General features: G+C 37.5%; 1 protein-coding gene across 1 annotated transcript; it reads left to right on the top strand.

The window, feature by feature from the left end:
• Positions 1–1,720: 1,720 nt before the first annotated feature.
• EFHB (EF-hand domain family member B) lies at positions 1,721–18,684 on the top strand. The gene is made up of 13 exons (XM_033082353.1): positions 1,721–1,852; positions 2,164–2,229; positions 3,036–3,179; positions 4,478–4,658; positions 5,241–5,351; positions 6,917–7,043; positions 7,404–7,487; positions 9,921–9,988; positions 11,321–11,475; positions 12,297–12,504; positions 12,877–13,080; positions 13,576–13,757; positions 16,550–18,684. The coding sequence occupies exons 1-13, from the start codon at positions 1,787–1,789 to the stop codon at positions 16,712–16,714; spliced, it is 1,761 nt and encodes a 586-aa protein (XP_032938244.1). The 5' UTR covers positions 1,721–1,786; the 3' UTR covers positions 16,715–18,684.
• The last annotated feature ends 225 nt before the right edge of the window (positions 18,685–18,909 follow it).

Below are 18,909 nucleotides of genomic sequence, written 5' to 3'. Positions count from 1 at the left end.
CCTTCAGCACAGGTAGAGAGCCATCCAGAAATACAACAAACACAAGGACAAAAATTCCATTTCCTGAATTTTATCATGGGATAAAAAGGCCCAGTTTCCTCTACCCTATTATTACCATCTAATTTTTACATCACTGTACTTTGCTCTTCCTCTCTATAAATGGTTCTCCCTTCTGACAACTTTACTAGATAGAAATTACATCTTAAAGATCACAAGGCAAGACATAACCAATCATTTTATTTATTAAACTACCAAAAATTATTGCTTTTTTGGCAGGAACACTCTAAACTTGAAGCAACAACAAATATGCTTGAAATATGAAAAGAACTGAACACATTAAGACTTTACAAGAGCTTCTTTAGTTCCCAAGTGAGACATGGATGTTCCAGCCATGTCTACAGCAGAAAAACATGTAACTTCTTTTGAAAAAGGACACCAGCACTGCCACAGCTAGACCACAGTTGATGCTATACATGATGCTTCTTGGCTGGAGAAGACCAAGATACATTTGTATGTGCTGGAAGTTCATGGATCGTGGCACTGACAAGTACTGTTGGTGACTTGGACGGCTAGAGTAGATCATTAGACAGCAGTGGTTGCCTGAGCCTCTCACCTTGCATTTGTAGAAAAGGAATTTAGTTTTGATTTAGCATCATTCATTTAAAATCTTTACCGAACAAATGTTAGAGCAGAGAATAAAATGGTAACACCTAGTAATGTTCGATTAATTATGATTAAAGTCTGTGTATTTATCTAAAATTGGTTTTGCCATCAAAGGACTATGGAGAATGGAGCAGGATGTGATTAAATTGAGATGTTTGCTGGGAAGAAGGGGATAGATTGCTAAATGTCATCTGAGAATAAAAGTCTTTGTAACAACAGAGGGTCTGCTCAACAGCAGTGAAACTTGTTCAGTCTAACCCACGCTGCTTTTCTGAAATAATGCACATCTGTTAATAAAAGGCAAATACAGTGGGTTAGATATAGGAGGTGTTGACTCATTTAAGACAAACAGTGATAGCACTCACGTGTCTGGTACATGGGGTAGTGCTGCTGGGCTTCTCTCGCCCACCTCCATGCTGTGTGTGGGTGGGAGCTGCAGCTTTCTCTGGAGGAACAGCCCCAGCATACGGTATTTTAATAGCATGTGACGACATTTATGAAAGGGGCAGCATTTTTTATTACAGTAATAAAGACTGAAAGTTTGGTCAAACTTTTGACCATGTAAGACCTCATTTCAACTTAAGATTCAACCTGCGTGTCTGAAAGCTGGTAATTTTCAAAGATTTAACAATCGGTCTAAGGACTGTGCGACCTCTGCGGCTGGGCCTTAATTATTTTTCTAGATAATGACATTTACAAAACAGCCTAATGCAACTTATTTCCTGACTTTCGCCGGGGGGGAGGAGGTGGCGGGTGCTGAGGGTGGTGGAGGGAGGGCTGCGAGGGGAGAAGTGGGGGGCGCTGATGTGAGGGGGAGATGGCGGAGCGCTGTGAAGGGGCCAGGATGGAGGGCGCTGGGTGCGAGGGGATGACGGAGCGCTGTCGAGTGAGGGGCAGGACGGAGGGCGCTGGGTGCGAGGGGATGGCGGAGCGCCCTGAGGGGCCAGGATGGAGGGCGCTGGGTGCGAGGGGATGGCGGAGCGCTGTCGAGTGAGGGGCAGGACGGAGGGCGCTGGGTGGCAGGGGGATGGCGGAGCGCTGTGAGCGGCGGCCGCACCGCCCGCCTCGCACGAGCGCTCCGGGCGCCGCCGCCGTTACCGAGCGAGCAGAGTAAGCGGAGGCCATGGCGGAGCAGCCAGCGCCATGCCCTGAAGAGGCGGCCCCCGACAACACTCCAGAGCCGCCAACCGTGAGTGCCTTGGCCGAAGCAGTCCCACCGATGCCGGGGAGCGGCCCCCGCCCGCTCTGTCTGTGGCTTTCTGGGGCGGAGTATCGCCGAGGGAAGGGGCTGGAAGCGGGGCAGCCTGTGGGAGGGGAACGCGCATCTCCCTGACAGCCCCGTCCCTCCCAGAAATGGGTGCGGCATCTTCCCACTCCCGTCAAAACGGGGACAATTGGACAATGTCCCGTGCGCCGTGTCAGATCCCAATTCGACGAGTTGTTTGTATTATTACAATGAGTTTCGTTATGCGTTATTTATTTTTTGATTGCATTGTTTAGGCTGGAAAGTTGCGTCCCGCGGGCAACACGGGAGTTGCGAGTTGTCTCAAAGCGATGTTACCTAGGGTGAGTTGGTTTTGTAGAGGCTCCTGGGGTGTTTTTTCTACATCCATTCGCTTTTGAAATTGCCATTTATTTCCACATTGGTTTCTGTCACCAGAGACTAGCTGGCAGGATTGGAAAACACTTCTGTCAGTTCATTTTCATTCTACATGTTTTAAAATAGTCACCGTGCTGCTTAGTTGGGAATAAATATAATTGGTTTAGGCAGTTTTTCCCCTCTGCATAGAGTAACTATTGGGAATTATTTTTACTTCTGATGGAGGTGGTTATTTACAAGGATGCTGGCAGGAATTGTGATTTCCACCAGCCCTTCCCCATAGCCCTGAAGAGTCAGAGGATAATGAGACACAAATGAGTCCTTTAAATAGCAGGTGTCCGTATAAATGATAATTTTAAAAAAACCAATACCGTGGTTTAAATAATTTCCAAAATTGCCTCATTGACGTGGAATTACTGTGAATCAGATTAAAGGTTTCTGCAATTTGTAAGTGTAACATCTAGTTTTCATCAAGAACATGTGAAGTAGCTGTTTAGTTTTTTTTGTGGTTTTTTTTGTTTTGTTTTTTTTTAATAAAATTACGGGAAGTGTTGAAACTTAGCTGGTTTGATAAAATTTAGTCTGGGTTATTTTGACCTTATGCTCACAGTATCAGCATCTGCAGGAGCATATGCATGTACTACAGACTTAAAGCACCCTCATATTTTGTTCTTATATCTGGAATGACACAAATGCCTGCAGTATATTTTCTTTTCATTAATGTTTTCTGAATGTCTGGTATAAGCTTGTTTTTGCTTTGCCTTAAGTGTAGCCCGTTACTCCGACTGTTGTACGAAAGTTTCGAAATACAACAGATCCAGCTCCTGGTGCTAAGATAATATTCTATGGCACAGCAGATGATCCCGACCTTGCAACTCACTTGACACATGGCATAAAGTCAAGCTCCAAACACACTGTAAGAATGTGACTCATTTACTCTTGTTTAAGAATGAACCTCTTAAGAGGGTTCTTAATAAAAGCAACTGATTTCCTCATAGTCAGGGATATAGCTGAGTGATTTATACAGCAGTATTTCACAGCTGCTGTGAATTACCTGAGTTCTGGGGTCAAATCATAGGACTTATTTAGCATTATTGAAACTGGAAAATATTTGGAGTTCAGTGGCTGTTATCAGTGATGTAACTTTTGTATTGACTACTGAGCTATTAATTTAATTTCAAGATTTAAGTTAAGGAACAGTCTTCTACCCACAAATTTTGCTGCTTGCTTTTTCCAGGTTACAGAGATAAAACCCGTTGAGCTCTTTGCAGGAGAGCTGTTATCTGAGAATGTGTTTACAGTTTGGTGTAATTATTCTGTATGCTTTCTTACCTTTAGCTTGAAACTGTTTTTTTTTAGCTAAAAAGTGATGGTTTGGATATGTCAGACTATTTTGTGTGTTCTTTAGAAATTATCTTCGTCATCTGTAGTAAAACAACTGAAGAGATCACTGGTAGTTTTATCACTTAGTGTTCCTATCTCTAAAAATAGCAGTTGTGTTAATAAAGTGTATTTTTATAAAGGAAGGAAGTCCTAGTATTAAAGGATGTTGAGTAGAACATTTATTAGGCATATCCAAAATGAAAGACAGAAAGGTTTTGATGTCCTTTCTTAGAATTTTTTGTTGAATGGATTGATCTGTACTGGATTAACCTGAACTATCTTTTGAAGACTTTGCATTATTAATTAAATATTATCTGTAGGAAGGGTTGGAAGCCATCAGTTTACTAAGTATGGGTTTGGACCAATTGTATTTGCTACTACTTTTTTCAGTATTTCTTTATATAATAAAGAGTCCAATAATAAATCTCTAGAATCCCCATTACATTGATGGGCAGCCTAAAAATCAAATCACTTTAGTTTTGGTCACGTAATAATTTGACTATAGTTTCTAATACGTGCTAAGAAAAGAAAGACTGCAGTAAGAAAATGTATATATTAACAAGTGGAAAAAGTATCATAAAAATAAAAATATCTCATAATAAGTATTTTATTTAGCTGGAAATTTAGCATAACATTGGTTATTAGTGGTCTTCTCTCAATATACTGTTTTGGTTTGCAATTCAGTGGATAAAATTATGTCAGTGTAACCATGGAAGATGTCATTAGAACACTTATGAATGAACTTTTGTTTGTGTGGGTAGTCACAGTGATGTGTGAATGATCAAAGTTTGTTGTTTTTCCTGCCTCTGGTATTGTTTGTGATGTCCTCAGGTGGCTTCATTGATAAGTCCAGCTGCTAAAAGTGAATTTCAAGAAAAACTGCAAGATATGAAAGAAGCAATTTACTCCAGTAATCGTGAGGCACCTTTGGGTAGATCACATGATCAATCTTCTAAGTTACCTGAGGGCTTGGATATAATTAATACTACATTTGGAATAAAAGTCTTCAAAGGTAGGAAAATGTACCATTAAAACATATTTCCTGTAAATACAAGATAATCTGCACTTTGGTATCTAGCACATGCTCTATGATTCCAAAAATTCCATTTTAAGATATAATAGTTACTGAAAGGCCTAAAATTTTTCCAGTTACGATGAAGAAACAAGCAACTGAGAACATATGGTAACTATCAGGGCTTTTGGCTCTCTTCCTGGTCTGTCTTTATAGGTTTCCTGGGAGAACATTTTAGGTAGCTGTCAACTTACCTTCCTTTTCCCAACAAATCTAATAGGTCTCATGGAAGAAACTTCGTTGACATGTGTCCCTTTCCTCCAAGGACTGGAGGAAATCACATCTGTGTTGCCCATGTAGCTTTCTTACAAAAGTTCTGTTCATTGGGTTTTTGTGATTCTCTCCCTAGTCCTATGTTATTAGACTGAATATAGATTGACTACAAATGTGGTAAGAGCTATCATCCTTTCGGCAGTATTAGCAGTTTTTCTAACAAGGTATTGTTTACAATTAAGAACGAACCAAACAAGACACCACCCCCCCATTAGCTACCCCAACCATACATTCTATATTTGTTTCCAGATTTAACAGCTGGAGAGGTTGTAAATCCACCAAAAACGTTTGAGGAAGTGGATAAAGAAGCGAGGGAAGGACATGAGTTGTATGTTCTGTCACATGAGGATTATGATGTGGGTAAGATGAACGGCTGATAAGAAACCACATAAAAAGTTCCTCTGTGTGAGTTCAATGCATGCTGCACGCTATTTTTTGAGATGTAAACCATTAACTTTAACCACTGTATTAATACAATATATTTTTTAAAAATTATGTGAAAAATGCAACTGAGAGAGCATGATCTCAGGTTCTAGAGCTGTCAATAACTTCAGGATGGGCATTTAAAACAGTGTAAAAACTTCATAAAGGAGTTGGAAGCCTGATTTCTTTTGAGTGCTGCTTGAAAAGCAAAATATTTCCAGGAAACTAGAAACTCACAGGTGCCCTGGTTGCTTACTGAATTTGGCATTGTCTATGCCGCTGAAAGCAGTATCAGATTTGAAGTCATGGACTGGGATCCCAGCCCATTCCAGTACTTTCTCCTCCAGTTCTTTCTTTGATCGGGATGCAAACAGAATTTCAGAGCAGACAGACTTTCTGATGAGGAGCTTAGCATTAAGCTGTGAAGAATTTCAGGTTGCTGAGTGGCTCTCTGGAATGCAGGTTCCTCAGCCTACAGCATCCTCCGCATGGGTCTGTGGTCTGTGTCTGCATTGCTTCAACCCCTGGGGGCTGTACCTGTGTGATATGGTCTGCTCAGGACCCTTTATTTCCTCTATTTCATGTGTCTGCACAGGAGCAGAGTGACAAACAGCCCTCTAAAATGTAGCCCCTATTTTTTTTTTTTTAAAGCCACTTCTCTTTTTTCCCAGTTCCATGATTTTCAGTTAATAGAAATGTAAATTTTGTGTGGATACTTACATAGATGTGAAATTATAATACTTTGTTGTCTCACTGAGGAAATTCTACTGTAAATAGTATTGGTATAAATTGGCCAGATCTGTAACTATATCCACCGTCTTCCCTGCCTTTCTTGGGTGCTTTCATGAAATTATCCATTTTCTGTTTCTGTCTCTTTTGTAACTTACATCAACTAGATCAGTCAGAAACAGACTGACAGAAAAAAAAAGTCAACTATGTGCCCCACAAAGAGTGTAAAAATTCCGTGCTGCCATATAGCCATATGAAGCCCTCATTAGAAAACATGCAGTGAATAATATTTTTGAAAATTTTAATTACCAGTCTTTTTACAAGGTGATTGAAAAGACCTTGAAGGAAAAGAAAGACCTTTGTTTCTGTGAAAAAAGACACAGTAAGAGTATATCTGAAAATGCAGCACGTGAAATTTTATTTTGCCTTTTTTAAAAACAATAAATCAAATAGTATACATTTCTGCTCAAGTATAGATATTATAAAACAATTTGTTTGCATGATGCTCACCATGGTTTCATTTGTTCTGTTGGACTTGTCTTCAATCAGACATAAAGGAATATCCAACTGAAGCAGTTTTTGCTTTTTATTTTGCCTTTTATCTTCACTTTTGACAATTAGATTGTTCCTAACTACTCAATAAACAAGTTTGAACAGGTTTGTTAGTTATTTGCCTTTGTTTCTTCATTGTTTTGTCTTAAGAATGAAGATACTGGTTGCATTTTTCTTCCTGAGGTGTTTTACACAGGTTGAAGTGCCTACTTTTGCTACAGGGGAACCAGTCAATAGGAAGTATAACTCACACTTCAACAAGTCTTTTATTTATGGAATGGAAACCCCTCACTATGAAGATGGGCGAAATACAGCCGAGACCTTAAATTGGATCTTGGACCTGGATTCGTAAGTTGCAATGAGTTAGCTAGTCAGTTAATGAGATGAATTATTAGGAAGAGTGGGTCTTCATATTTTAAGAAAATTGAACATCTCACAATCCTATCCTTAGCTGTATTGAACTGAACAGAAAATGCAAGATGAGATTTTCAGAACAGTTTATCCAAATAACTTTTACCATGTAACAGCACTTGGCATTTCTTAAGCATTATGTAAAGCCCTTTGATTTTAACCAGCAAGATGTTTTAATTACTAAGTTGAGAGGAGTTGCTGTTTTCTTTTAATATAGAACAATATTTTAAAATATTACTGAAACACTCTTGAATATTTTAAACAAATATATGCAGGAGTTATTTTTGCAATGTTTAGGAAGAGAGCACCACACCTTGTGTCGAAACGAAGTGATGATTTCAAGGAAAAATACCAGCATCTGGTTGGAAAAGTTCACGATCCGTAAGTAAGAAAAGATACCGTCTCTTACAAATAGATCAAGCACAAAATTCACTCACTTTTGCCATTTCTCCAACATCTTTTTATGTCTTGGATAAAAAATATAACTGTGTGATTAATGCTTCCAAGGCAGCAGTCATTTAATAGAAAAGGACCTTATACCTGCCCTAATTAGGCTGCTAAGTACACAAGTTACTAATAAGGGCTGTACTGTGTCCATGTAGTGAAGTTAGATCTTACTGTTTAAGTGGTCTGTATCTGACAAGCACTCTTTAAGACATTTTTCCCCCTGTATTTTGCAATTAGGAGGATTTGAAAAGCCTGAAACATCTCACCTAATGTTTCGGGATTTGACCATTTTGCTTACTCTGACACTACTTTTGGTCTTCTTTGTTACATCATCTATAATCTCACTTTATTATTTTCTTGGAAAAGGATGTGGAACTAAATTGTGTCACTACCTAGCAGCATTTACCAGTCTCCGTTGAATCTTTGAGAATGACTGACATTTGTGAATCAATCTGGGACAGTTTTGTAATTTTAGAAAACAGCGCTTAAGAAGCATGACAGAAGTCATAAGGTACAGTGGGGCTAGGATCCAGGTGTGCTGCAAATCTAGGGTTCCTGAATGTATACAAAGGCTGTCTTTGCAGATGCTCTAGATTTCTGCAAAAATAGGACTGAAGGCTCACTAACAGCGTCATTGACTTTGGTAGCAAAAGTTAATTTTAAACTCAAGATTCTAGGCTTAAGTTGATCTGGAGAAGTGTTCTCTGTGTGAGGAGTGTACACAAATACGTGTTTCTTCTCTCCCTGTCACTGTGTCCCAGAATACTGTGAGACAGACCTGGAGCATGAGCAACATGAAACAGTGTGGTCAGTCAGGGATGGGTTGCAGTTCAGGCTGAAACCCACCAACACTAATATTATGAGACATACAGGCTAACTCAATCTTATTTAGTGAATTTATGCCATGCACATCCTATGTGTGCTATGAAAACGATAAAAGAAAAACATACATAGTAGTGTTTAGATTGTGGTGTTTCCATTTCTGTGTGTGGGTTTTGTTTGTTTTGTGCTTCTAGAACAAAGCACTGACTGTCTTTTCAATTTTGATGGTGGTTTTTGATTCGGGATAAGTGTTTTAATTATTTAATTATTAAAATGAGCATTACATCTTTTTAAAATTAAAAAAGGAAACAGTTCTTTAATATCACAAACAGAATTTTCTATTTTTGGTAAATAGACCTGAGCCAAGATTTCCACATGGATATGGGCTTGGTTTCTGGTTTTGGTAGATGCAAAATTGGGTGTGGAAATGCAGACATGTGATTCAATTTTTCCACTTTAGCCAAAAGTACTTTATTTCAGACATTTCAGTTGGAGATTTTGTCTAAATATTCTTTTTATTTGATTACAAGTATTTTTGTCATACATTTCTATAATTTTCTTTGGAAAAATGGCACAGAATGTTTTTCCTTTAAATGAGCATAAATGTTCAAAATGTACAGTAATTTCACAATTATCAGGTGCACCCTTTTGACTAAAATTTTGACCGGAACCCCGAAGTGCGCCTTATAGTCTGGTGTGCCTTATATAATGGACAAAGTCGCGAGCGGGGGGTGGGAGCGGGCGGCTGCAGCCCGCAGGAGCCACACAGGGAGGGAGGGAGCTGGTGGCCACAGGCGGCCCTGGCAGCTGGGAGCCTGACGGGGAGGGAGGTGGGTGGGAGCTGCGCCGGGTGGGAGCCGGTGGCCACAGAAGCCCTGAGCCACGAGCCGCGGCCACCCCGAGGCAGCCCGGAGGTGCGAACTGCGGCCACGCCACGGCAACCCTGAGCTTCCCCGAACCATGGGCAGCCCCAAACCGCGGGCAGCCCCGGGCCGCCCCGGACTGTGGCAGCCCCAAACCGTGCCTTGCCAGCTGGTGCTGGGGGCGGGCAGGAGTGCTGAGGCCTGCAGCACGGGGAGGGTGCCTGGGGCTGCGTTTAAAGGCTACACCAATCTGTGCGATTCCGTTACTAATTTGTTACTTTGTTGCACGCGGCGCAGCTCCTCACTTCAAAAAAAAAAAGTGCGCCTTGTAGTCCAGTGCGCCTTATATAATGTACAAAGTTGCGAAAATTTGCCGACTCCCAGAGGTGCGCCTTATAATCTGGTGCGCTTTATAATCTGGTGCGCCTTATGGTCGTGAAATTACTGTCATATTTACATTTGGATATGTTGCATTAGAAACGGAATGTTCTAATCTGCTTTGTAAAGGGATGCTTTTCTGGAATGATAGCATTAAAACATAGTCCTAATGAACAAATTTCAGGTGAACTATGAGTATTATCCCTATTATATAATCACTTTTTTTTTTAATTGTAGCTGAAATTTTATTTTGACTTTTGATAAACTGTTCGACAATTAACAAAGAAAATGTCCTTATTGACAGTATAGCAGATACTATGAATGTTCCCCCAGACCATACATTTGGGTTGGTGATCCCTCCAGATGAAAATGGTAAGTTCAAGGGCAATATAACATCTTATCTTGCTGATGAAACTCTGTTGAAGTAATAAATGTTGGTTGTATATACAGTTTTCCTAAAATGTTAAGAGGCAAGGTACAAAAATTTATCAACAGTAAATTTTTGAAATAAAAATTTGAGTGGATTTGAAGTTGCTAGTGGGAAAAAAGTAAATGTCAGAAATAAAGAAGCTTTAGGTTTGGGATTATCATACTAGTTTGTTTTTTTTTTTCTTTTTAAAAGCCTTTGTATCTGAATGTAACAAAATGGGAAATGGCAGAAAACCCTTAATGACATCAAAGTGACAAAGTAAAATGGCTATTTAAATCAATCATGCATCTTCCCTCTAAATGATTTCTCAAGCACTTCTATAAAAAGAGTAAAAATAACATGCAATAAATAGGAATAATAAGTTTTTGAAGATTGCAAGGAGATATAAAGCAGAGTAAAAATTTTAAAAAACCTATTAATTTTAATTACGATGAAATTTTGAAAGCTAGTCAACTCAAATAGTGTTGGGATTGATGATGTTTTAACACTATGTTTAATAATTAGGGAGTGCAGTCAGTAACTGGGAAGGAAAACAATGAAGTGGATCAAAGTCATCCACTTAATCTGGACCAGAGAAAGCCTGTTCAAAGAGTGTATAAGCTTTTACATGTTCTACTATGTTGTGTAATAAAGTTCATGCTATAAGGAAGAGTTGAAGGAACTGAACTAAAGAATTCATAATTAACAAGTAGAAAATAATACGAACAAAAGAATTCATAATTAACAAGTAGAAAATAATGCTTGTACACTGCTGTTAGAGGGGGATTAGGTGAGCTACTCATGTTTGTTACTGAGCTCTGAATGAACTTCGTTCACTCTAGAAAGTCACCTTGAGAGTTTAGGTGGGGAGTGTAGCTCAGTGTGCTAAAAGTGTTTAGAAATACTAATAAAGTTAGGATACATAAGAAATGGGAACACTGACATAAAAATGGTGCATTGCCTTTCTAGAAACCAGTGATGTATAATTATCCAAAATACTAAATTTGCTCTCATAAGTATCTGGAACATGACAGACTTGAAGTGGTAGATTGATAATATATGTTCTTTTTTGCTCAATTATCTGGCCATTGAGTAACAACTACTGCTTTTAGAAGTTTTTGGAAGCAGAGGATAGATTTGTGAAGCTACCTTATGATGCTCCAAAATTTTGGATATTAGCTGTGTGTGAGTAGAGAAATAGTGATATAGACCATTTGATTTTGTAATGAAATGGCTGTATCAGCTATTCAACAGTGTATATGCATAACTAATTAAGGAATTACTCATTTTTATAGATGTTAATGGTCTTCTTCATGTCCGGGTTCCATGTGAGTTCCTCCGAGGGAAGGACAGAGAAAGAGTCATCCTGATTGCAGTTCGGCAGTGTCTGAAGAAAGCTAACTATGAGAATTTTGATGTGTTACTAGAAGCATTGAGACATTTTGATAAGGTTAGTGCTCTGAAAAGGTATAAACATGAAGGAATGTGTGACGCTAGCCCTTTTGTGCTGTAGAGATACTGACATGAAGAAACACAAGCATAGCAAGGTAAATATGGATGAAGACTATAACTGTGAAAATAATTCATAGTTATTTTTTGTTTCATCTACTGTGATATGCTATGGAATTAGACACAATAGTATTTGGAGCTTTTCATAATATTATTTGGAATATCCAGTTTAGAGGGAGCAAGGGACACACAAGCAGGAATAATCTTAACAATTTTTGGACATCGAAATCGGACATTTCTTCAAAAGGGGAAAACAGTGGAAGGAATTATGTTCATATGTTCTTCCGAGCTGTACTTTTTGATTGAGTTGCCAAGCATCAGAATTTCAGATATTTTCTTTTATTCTCTCTGGAAAAAAAATTGTAATTGACATTTCATATGTAACAGTAATTGTAATGTATACGGAGTGATTGATGTCTTACTTTTAAAGAGATCTTGGCTTTTCCTCAACGTTTGTGATTAGATTGTTATCTTGTCACAATAGCCTGTCACATCTTTACTCTCAAGTCACTGTATTATTTAAGTCGAAGATTACTTTTTGACACTTTTATATTCAGATTTTTAATTCTAAAATATTAGGGTTTATCTTTTTACTCAGCAATATTACTCTTCTTGAAATGGTGTGTTGATGCTATTTCTCTCTCTCTCTCGCTCTCTTTCTCTCGTATAAACACGTGTATGTGTTTCTTTTGGTGAAGTTACTTTATGATGGCTGTTAGAAGATCATAGAATATAACAACTGTTTTATTTTATTTGTGATAGAACGGTGATGGAACCATTCACAAGGACAACCTACGAAGGATCTTTTTTCAACTGAATGTGAATCTAGATGATGAGCTCCTGGATTCCTTATTTGACTGCTGTGATTTGAATAAGGATGGTCTGATTAATTACCGGGACTTTGCAAACTTTCTGAACTGGAAAGATAAAACGGGTGTTAAAGAGTTTGAAGAAAAAATAATTAGAAAAGGTAGATACCTTAATTCTGAGAAATTGTGGGGATGATCTTTGTTCTTAGGATAGCTGTTGAAAGAACATTGCTGTTGTAAACTAGGTGGTCCTTTAGAAGGGTAGGATTTAGAGAGTGATTTAACTACTAGCAGAGTCTCAGGTACAGATGTGTTTCAGAGTCCTGAAGTTCTGTGTTGCACACTGAGATTGTCACTGGGATGTTTCTTTAATAATACAGATCAACAGAAAGTAAAACATCCCTTAGAAGCGTTATCAGAAATGTAGATTAATTATGTTACCTCCTTTACAGTTCTTCAAGCAAAGTTTTTTGCCTCTCAGTCTATGATGTGTTGATAATATATCTTGGCTATACCATAACTTTTGTATATAGGGAAAAATTTAGATGCCTATCTTCCCAAAGACACAAAGAAAGAGGATGAACCGCTGCCGGAACAGGAAGATCTTGAGTTTAAAGGATCAGGAAGCTCAGAAGAGATGCCTAAACCAGTTACAAGATCAACAGACCGTGTATATACAAATTATCAAACATCATCTTCTCAGTATAATGCTGTAGTAGGTGGTATCCCAACATCCTGTAAGTACAGTGGACTACTGTTCACTTCTGAGCATTATTTAAGACAAAATCAGGAGCAAAGTTAAAAAGTATTGCTACAGGTTCTACTAGTGTAAAATAGTGAATTAATTTATTTAAACTAAGTTCTTTTTGTGATTGGGACTTGAAAGTTGGAAGGGATAGTCTGTTCAAAACATTGAAATTAATCTAGATGTCTGAGAAATTATGCTAGTAATTTTAAGAGGACCATATCTCCTTGGAATTACCTAAAATACTTTCAGCTGGGAATATTAAGTAAGTAAGTACTAGCATATTACCGCAAGATTCCTTGTTTTCATACTTCATAATGTAGCTGAAGCCAGGATTTCTAAAAATGTAAAAAAATATAGGAGGAAGAAAATTATATAACTTGCTATTGAACCTAGGTCAAGCATCATGTTTCTTCTTATTTCATGCTAAATGTTTTATCCTTCCTGGCACGATTTATCCATGCTTCCTGTTGGTTGACTTTCACAGGTTATCCAGTGTGTGGTGTTCCAACTATTCGTTCAGATATTCCTGCTCCTCGAATTCGCCGCCTCACTGACACAACTAATTATGGTGACCAGGGCAATAGTTTTGCAATATTGTTCCCTTCTGTCTTCAGTCAAAAAGGAGTGTATGAAAAAGATATTTTAAAAAAGAGACCAAAAGCAGAGGTATAGTGAATTTCTTCAGAATATTCTTCCAAGATAATTGTTCTGCTTGCCATGTGGGAGTGAGAAGTCATCAAGTAAACAGGTTGTAATATTCACAGTGCAACATTACCATCTTGCTTTACATCCATTCAGCTATATGAAAAATATGCACTCTTCACATTCTAAATTATTCATAAAGATGGTAGATATTAATTTTATTGAGATCCAGCCTATTCAGATTTCTGAGCAAGGTCTCAAGCAACATGGTTTAATAGTAAAGTTAGCCGCGCTTTATGTCATTGGATGAATGATCTCCAAAGATCTCTTCCAATCTAAGTTATTCTGTGATTCCATTAAATGTCTTTAAAAGTCCCACAAGAAGATTTTTACAGGTGTCTAAAAATAATTTCTATCACAAAGGAGTGTTTAGTGGAAAATTTTACCAAGAGCGTCTCTCCTCAGACAAACTTGGCAGGTTTTGCTAATGACAAATTCAGCAAAAAGCACTGCTGAGTCACAGTTGTAGGCTCAGATCTACAAATGATCTGTACAGTGATGGAGGATATTGGGAGTCACACAGCAATGCTATGCTGTCTCGTAATTCTGAAGATGAAGATGGGACATGAGACTCTAGGGGTTTACTTGGGACTCCACAATTTTTCTGATATATCTGCAGCCTCCTACCACTCTGTTTTCTCATGGACCAGTTTCTCTCATGTAAATACTAAAACAACTTTGCTGCTTCTTTGTCAGTATGGTTTACACTTTGTTTTTATATTTGTATACAATTTATAGGGAAAAAATATTAAGAGAAAACTTCTTTACCTGAAACAGAATTTATTAGACAATTGTAATGAAATGTGAAATTCCAGTCTAAAATGAGAAAAGAAGCCATGGCAACCTCTTCGTCTCTACGACTCATTATATTAAATATTCAACAGTCATGTTTGAAAGTGGATCTGGAACTTGAATATATATTTTACGGAAAATAATGTTGCTAGTTAGTGGCTGGGGGGAAAGGTGTGGTGTCATGCTCATCAGACGCCTTGTCAGAATGTTGTGTGCATGAGCATTTACCACTTTATAATCTAGCTATGAAAGCAGGAAATGTGTGCATGCGGCAAATAGCTAACAGTAAATGGAATTCATGCTTCGTTGAGAAGCCAAATTACATCTGCCAATGACATCTGTCAGGCACTAGATAGAATTGTTCTTTGAAGTTATTACATGTCCTGAGATGTCATACTCTATTGTAGACTATACTAGCTATATAGAATTCAGTGCAGAACCACCTCTGAGTCTGTTGAAATACCCTATGTTCATGAAATGGGCTGTTTGGGCATTTTGTGATTATTGTTTTGATGTGCATAATTAATGTTTCAAAAAATTTCATGGGTAAAGAAATTATTATATGATTATATGATATAATTATTAGATATAAGCTCAGAGTAATTTAATACCATTTTTGTATAATGTGGTAGAAATGAATGCAAATCTTATGAAATAGTTTAATGAGGTGACTCGTTGCGAAAGAGCAAAGTAGTTCTTGGGCTTGCTGTTTTCTTCACTGAAATTCTCTCCAGTCTGTTGAAGAGAAGTTATATAATTGAGGAATAGTGTGTAATTTGTATTCAGCATGATTTTGTTGATCACAGGTGAGAGTGAGTTTTACCCTGTCTGCACATGTTAGTCTGTGGTTTGGTCAGTGATGATTTTACAGCAATTGATGAGTCAGGACAGAGCTCTCTCTTAACATGGTGAAGCCAGATTTTGAGAGCATGTAGTCCTTTACTCTCCCTGCAGTGGTGTTCTGTGAAGGAATATTGCTTCTAGTTAAACTTCTAGATTTTACTGGCTTGTTGAAGACACCGGATCAGATCTGGTTTATTTTACTAGTGGGTAATATGACTGATTTGACTGAAATACCACCTGTGCTTAAAGAAATAGAATTCAGTCCCTTTTTTCCTCCTGCAATTTCAGCTTGCACAAACTCTCATTTATTGGCTCAGATGAAACTGAAGATTTGCTGTACTGAGGACCAGGCCTATATTTATACAAAGACAGTATAAAAAGGTTGATTTGATTGTGTTGAAGGTCTTATTTTATCAAAGCATGCATAAAGTCTCTAAAACATAAATATAACACATGTGTGCACACATACATGATACAATTGAAGAAACCGAATGTTTGGTGATACTAACAGAAGCGCAGGGTGCATCAATATTCTTCTAAAGTTACCTTCCTCTAATGAGTCAACAGGTCAGTATAATGAGGCATGCAACCGGAAGCACCCGAGCGAAAAAAATATGAAAAAAGTCCCTTCTGCTGAAGTATTTTGGTGTAAAATGATAGCAAGGCTCAAAGCTGACATGAACCATTTCATTTGAAGTCACTTCACCCTCTTATCTATACTAGCTGATGACCTTGTGTATAGTACTCATGCTGTGAAATGCAGATAGTAGTATAATCTGATTTATGTTGGTAACTGCAGACAGCAAAAATAGAGTGGACAAACAGAACTTTATTTAGGGCTTGTAAAAAAGCATTTAATTTTCCCTGACACTTCTGTATTTGATATTTTCCCAGTGTTGAAGTAGTGTATCAACTTTACTGTATTAATTACAGACAATTTTGTACAGCTTTCATTGCAATAAGATTCAGATTTACTTAAATATGAACTTCTTTCAATGAGGATGGGAAGATATTATTTGGCAAATAGAGATTGCTAAATATGTAAAAGCCACACACGGTATAGTTTAACAAAATGCTGACTAGAATTACATGAATTGTATTATTTTGTATTATTTTTGTAGATTAAACAAGTTCTCCACAATATGGGCATGAATGTGGCAGATGAAAGGTTTGAAGAAATATGGAAGCAAGTGTGTACAAAACATGAGATAAAAGAGCTTTGTGATTGTGAAGAAAATATGTGGGATATACTGAATAAGATACATGAATCACGTATAAAATTCTAGTCTGTGATTCTAGTTTCTGGTCACTTCTTTTATTTAACATCAGTCATAATTCTGATGCTTAATAAATAATAAAAAATAAATATTTATATGTGTATTGTATTTCTGAGTAGTGGGTTCACCACATATATATGAATCTTTGCAGTTGGTAGGAACTGCTTGTATGTATGTATGTATGTGTGTATAAATGCTTGTAAATGTAATACAAATATTTATCTTCCATTTTGCATTTTTAATTTTTTTTTTTTGCTTATAAATGGAAAGACACTTTTGAAAGTACTGAAGATAATTTTTTCAGATACTCAAGACGTCTCAAAGATTATTATCATATAATGGCATTTTCCCAGGACACTTCTCATGTTCCATAATTCTTGTCAACAGAGATCTGGTTGTGGCAAAGTATGTGAGATGTTTGAAAGTTCATATGAGAAAGTGCTTTACAGTAAAATAGTAAGTAAGATACATAGCAATAGGTGTGCGATCTAAAATGTTGTCACGAAATAGACTCCGTAAAAACCTATACGTTAAGAAGTGAATGTCCAGTTGTGTGGCAGAGGGCTCCTATTCTTTATGCAAACTTATGACTATTACTTAATAGCATTCTGCTTTCACAATAAAGAAAAAAGAATGGATATTGAGAGGTGTTTATGTAATAAACATTACATAAAAGTGCAGGCTTAGTAGTCAGAAAAGTTTGTGAGGGCTTTCAGAGAGCCAGCTGTTCATTTGTGACCGATGTAGTTTCTTGGGAAGAGGGAGAGTCATTAATGGAAAATATTTAAAGATTATTATGCAAATCTCAATGAATAGTCCAGTAAGAATAAACAATGGAAAGTAAATAATATTAAAACCTGCAACTGTGAGTTGGAATGCTCACTCTTCTACTACAGTACTGAACTTTGGTGTAAAACAGATGGAAATTGTTCACTATTAACAGTGAGAAATACTACTTATAGACTTTCAAATGCAAAAGAAAGATCCTTGCCCAATGTAATCTTAACATACAGGATTTCAAGAAGGATGCCACTTTGTCACCTATTGGTGCTTTAAGTACCTCAGTAAGATTTGAAGAATGTTGCCAGCCAAAAGCATTACTGAGTTTTACAATGAAAGTAAAGGTTCAGTTATGTTAAATGCCCATTTAATGCCAGCTTAAAATTTGACTATACCCTTCTCTTGCCATGTTTAAGATTCCTCTTTTGCCTATGTTCTAGGAGCTGGAGCGAGCTTGTTACATGACATCTGCAAGCCAGACCCTTTTGCACATTATTTTTGTAGCATTAACAGTAGCTGTCTTACATCAAGTAGAAAGAATTTGCTTTCTGGTATCTCCAAGGAGCAGGTGGTGGAAATGCTGCTTTGATGAAGGCAGCTTCTTTCCTGCTGTGAATGAATGTTCTGCCCTGTTGCTGCCTTGCCTCCCCATCCTTCTGGAGCTCTCTGCATGCACTTAGAAGCGTGCAGGAAGCAGACTGACTGTCCCAAGTGGAATCATGTCAGAAAGATAAATGTACAGCTGATTACAATTGAATTTATTATATTACAATTTCACCACCTTTGGTGATAACCTCTGAAACTTCTTTTATGCTGATATTATGTGGGAGGGAAGAATCCTTTACCGCTGTTGCAGTGAACTTTAAAAAGCGTTGGAGAGAATTACTTTAGAAAAAAAAATTCTTTTCCTCTTCAATAGAACACTTTAGATGAAATATTCAAGCTCACTTCAGGGGAAAATAAAAAAATACTGGATCTGTGTATGTGTGTGTGTATATGTATGTGTATATATATGAGAACTCTTGTGTTTGTTCAGTGGCTTGAAATTCTGTGAACCCTATTTTTTTTTAATCTACCAGAAAGATACTCACTTGCATTCCTCTACTTTTCCTTAGAATCTTTCCTTTGTCAATGAAATGAAATTATTGTTCTTGGTCAGTCTGCTAAATAAGTTCTGAATAAAGAAGGCTGATAAATCATGGTTGAGTTTTTTGTGAGTACATTTGTAACCACAGACTAAAGATTTACTTTCAGGTTTGGGTTTGAAATTACCCCTCTGAAGCTTTAAAAGATAAATTACTGAAAAGAGCTGTAAATTCTACTCATGGGTGTTGTTTTTCATCATGATAGTCATTAGGAAGCCCCTGAAAGATTTAATCACTGTGACACAGACAGCAACTTCTCAGGAGTTCCCCAGTTCTTTT

Source organism: Catharus ustulatus, chromosome 1 (assembly GCF_009819885.2).
Source record: "Catharus ustulatus isolate bCatUst1 chromosome 1, bCatUst1.pri.v2, whole genome shotgun sequence".
In the NCBI taxonomy this organism is placed as follows: Eukaryota; Metazoa; Chordata; class Aves; order Passeriformes; family Turdidae; genus Catharus; species Catharus ustulatus.
Note: the sequence above shows the minus strand (reverse complement) of the source record. Positions and strands in the feature narration are given on the sequence as shown.